Source organism: Triticum aestivum, chromosome 5B (assembly GCF_018294505.1).
Source record: "Triticum aestivum cultivar Chinese Spring chromosome 5B, IWGSC CS RefSeq v2.1, whole genome shotgun sequence".
NCBI lineage: Eukaryota > Viridiplantae > Streptophyta > Magnoliopsida > Poales > Poaceae > Triticum > Triticum aestivum.
The window spans coordinates 46,335,507-46,338,971 of record NC_057807.1 but is presented as its reverse complement, the minus strand read 5'-3'; the positions used below and the strand labels follow the sequence as shown (position 1 = coordinate 46,338,971).

General features: G+C 44.1%; 1 protein-coding gene across 1 annotated transcript; it reads right to left on the bottom strand.

The window, feature by feature from the left end:
- Positions 1 to 443: 443 nt before the first annotated feature.
- On the bottom strand, positions 444 to 2,458 carry LOC123115600 (peroxidase 5). The gene is made up of 2 exons (XM_044536723.1): positions 2,230 to 2,458; positions 444 to 1,417 (listed from the first exon to the last, which is right to left on the bottom strand). The coding sequence occupies exons 1-2, from the start codon at positions 2,419 to 2,421 to the stop codon at positions 587 to 589; spliced, it is 1,023 nt and encodes a 340-aa protein (XP_044392658.1). The 5' UTR covers positions 2,422 to 2,458; the 3' UTR covers positions 444 to 586.
- Positions 2,459 to 3,465: the final 1,007 nt, after the last annotated feature.

The window sequence follows — 3,465 nt, the reverse complement described above, 5'->3', positions numbered from 1 at the left end:
ACTCGGGGTGCTCCACCCCCCTATATGAGTATTAAATTCAGAAAACAAACTATAAAAAAAATCAACAAACCTTGAAAATTTGGGATACCAAATACGGGTGCCCAATCTACTCCTATGTGAAGTTTCGTAGAAAACTATCAGAACACGTATTCCCATTAAAAAGATAAAAAAAATCTCCGTATAGAAAAAAAATGTTTGGATGAATCATAGGTCTTTGCCACAAATACATTTCCTAGTATTTTGTTTTCACAAAATTTCAGAGGAATTGATTGGCCCAGGTTTGAAATCCTCAAATTTCAGATTTTTTTAAAATTAATATTCATAGAGGGGGGTGGAGCACCCAAGCGCTCCTGTGTATTTTCCGATATTTGGCCCCGTGCATCTTTCTCAACAGGAGTAGAACAACATCTAACTAACTAGAAATCTAGGACGAGAAGAAAATGTATGTAAGCATGTGTATTATTTTATTGTCGTTTTATTTTGCAGTGAGTATTGTGGTAATACAAATTAGGCATGGAACAGAGCCTTCAAATTAAATACAAATCATTACATCCATGGCACCTGTGTAGGTGTGATGCCGCTGCTTCTAGTAATAGTAGTTCTGGTTGGTGACTCTGCAGTTCTTCCTTATCTCGTAACGGGTACTACCCTCGGCCGGGAGCTTGCTGAGCTTGACCATGGCGGCGGCGAAGTCGTTGTTCCACTTGGTGGCATTGTTCATGTACTCGGCCATATCGTCCCCAGCTTTGCTGTCGGTGCGCATAACCCAGTCGGACTTGAAGAGCACCCTGTTCTGTAGGTTGGCGTGGTAGTAGCTGTTGTCCAGGGCGCCCTTCGCCGCGGTGTTCACCCCCGTGGTGTCGTAGCCGGAGTCGTTCTGGAACTTCAAGCTCATGTCGCGGATGTTGTTCTTCTCGATCGGATCCGACGTATTTTGGCTCTTCTTCTGATCCTCGACGTCCTTAACGAGCGCCTGCTTGTAGCTGTCGTCGATCGGGGTCGCGGTTGAATCGTTGAGGCGGTCCTGGAAAGACGAGAGGTGGGAGACGCCGATGGAGTGCGCGCCGGAGAGGATGACGAGCTCCTCCTGGGTGAAGCCCTTGTTGGCGAAGTTGTCCTTGAGCTGCTGGAACTCAAAGGTGGATTGTGGGAGGATGGCGTCTGCGGTAGCATCCGATGAGACGATGCCGTCCTTGCGCCCTGAGGGAACGGAGTAGGCGATTTTGCCGCCGCTCAGGTATCTGGCCGCGTCACGCGCGGCGAAGACGACAATGTCAGCGCACGAGACGCTGTTGCCCAGTTTGTACTTGATGGTGTCGATCAGGTTGAAGCCGTCCAGGCCGATGTTGTTGATCGCCTTCTTCTCGGTGTTGCCACCGGATGGCGTCTTGTCCAAGAGCACCGATCCATCGCAACCCTACACGTTATTAACACGTGCATGCACACATTCATCATCGATCCAATGAGTTAGGAGCATATGGTCTACGGGTGCAACGGTTGGAAGACGGTAGCACGGGATACGTACTACCAATTTGGATGATGGTCCAACAATTAATAGGATATGAGTTTAATCATCTTTGTCCTATTTTCATTGATGGTGGCAATTATTTCTTTCTTATTCGGCTTGCGAATTTGTACCTAACTAAATATTTTGTGGCTACTTTGCTTAATAAAATGGTTGTGTGCATCAATTGATGCAGAGGCTATGGGCAATCCTTCTTTTCAAAAAAAAAAGAGTCAGAGCTAAGGAGTAAGGATAGTTACAATGCATTGTATCTTAAGCTATATCATATGCATTTTCAATGGATTGTAAACATTTAATGTGTTGAGAAAAAATGAGATTGATTTTTTAGCTCCGTGTGTCCCTACTCGCTCATGAACAGTACAAATATATATCTGAAATGTCGTAACATCAAATATGCTCAACTTTTTGTAGGTGTGCTTACAACATTTGAGGCAGAACATAACATTCCATTAGCTCTACGCAAGAAAAAGTTCCATTGATCAAAGTTTAGAGCATTTTTTAACACTGATTTTTGAGCATTTTTGTTTCTCATGTGTACAACTCATCGGATGATATCTCGATGAAAAATTTGCAAGCACCTAAAATGTTTGAGCATATAGAGTGTTACATCTGATTCTTGCCAAGGTGTCATGACTAAGATATAGTCCCAGGTGAGAAACACAAATGAGGTGATCAACTTAAGAAATCAATTGATGGCAACTTACATTAACCCAGCAGTCGTGGAACACCAGCCGGACGAGGGCCGCGCCGATGCCGGGGTTGCCCTTGATGGCATTCTCTACTTCTTTCCTTACGGTGCCCTCCACGTCCACGTAGGCGGCCGCCGATTGCCCGGCAGAATACGCCAGCAACAGGCACAGAGACAACAGGGCGGCGCCGGCGTTAACCTTGGCCATCTTAAGCTTCAGCTCGAGCTCTTTTGACCGCTGTGGTGCGTGTGTTTAGATAGCTTAAGGTGGAGGGGTATATATAGCAGCACAAGCACCAATGATCATGGATAATATATATTTCCTCCGTCACAAAATAAGTGTCTCAACTTTGTACTAACTCTAGTAGTATAAATTTGTACTAAGCTTAAAATATTTATTTTAAGACGGAGGGAGTAGCTTCCATGCTTAGCTTGCATCCACTCATGAAGATCGGCAAGATGGCATTATCTGTTTTAATTTGCTGCTGGATCCAAGCATTTGACAGGCTTGCGCTTAATTGACCGGAAATGCAGGCCGGTTATGGCATGCAACTACGGCACGCGTGGTGTCGTTACTCTGCACTGGTCAATGCAAGTAGCAAGTTGCAAGGAATTTTGCTTGCCTTTCATGTTTTTCTAATTGATCGTGGTGGGGGGTGCAGTATCCATTATGAGAACTGCTGAGAGAGGATGCATGTGCAAAGGTTATGTTAGTAGTCGCTGCCATGTTGGAGGCAACTAACTCAGTCGAGTATACATCCGTGTTGCCTATTACTCCTTCCGTTTCAAAATAGATGACTCAACTTTATACTAACTTTAATACAAAATTAGTACAAAATTGAGTCATCTATTTTAGAACGAAGGGAGTACGTAGTATATGATATTTAGGGCAGCCACAAGATATTACAACTGGAGGAGGGGTTAGGCTAGTTAGGTATCAAAACATGTCTGACTTGGACATATCCAAACTTACACTAGTTAGTTTAGGTCATCATATATACACGGTTTAGCGAACCGTCAGTGCAGGTTGATGTGCAATTGAGGGAGGGGGGCGTCATCGCACACGCTGCATAAAATGCGTGCCATGGGGGTGGATTGCACACAATTTAAATTAAAATAAAATGTGCGTGATAACAACGCAACGAGTGCCATGAGGAAACCATAACACATGTTTTATTGAAAGTGGATCCATCTCTTCTAGCAATGTGAAAAAAGTTCACATATATAAAAACTGGTCATGTGTATTTCAAAA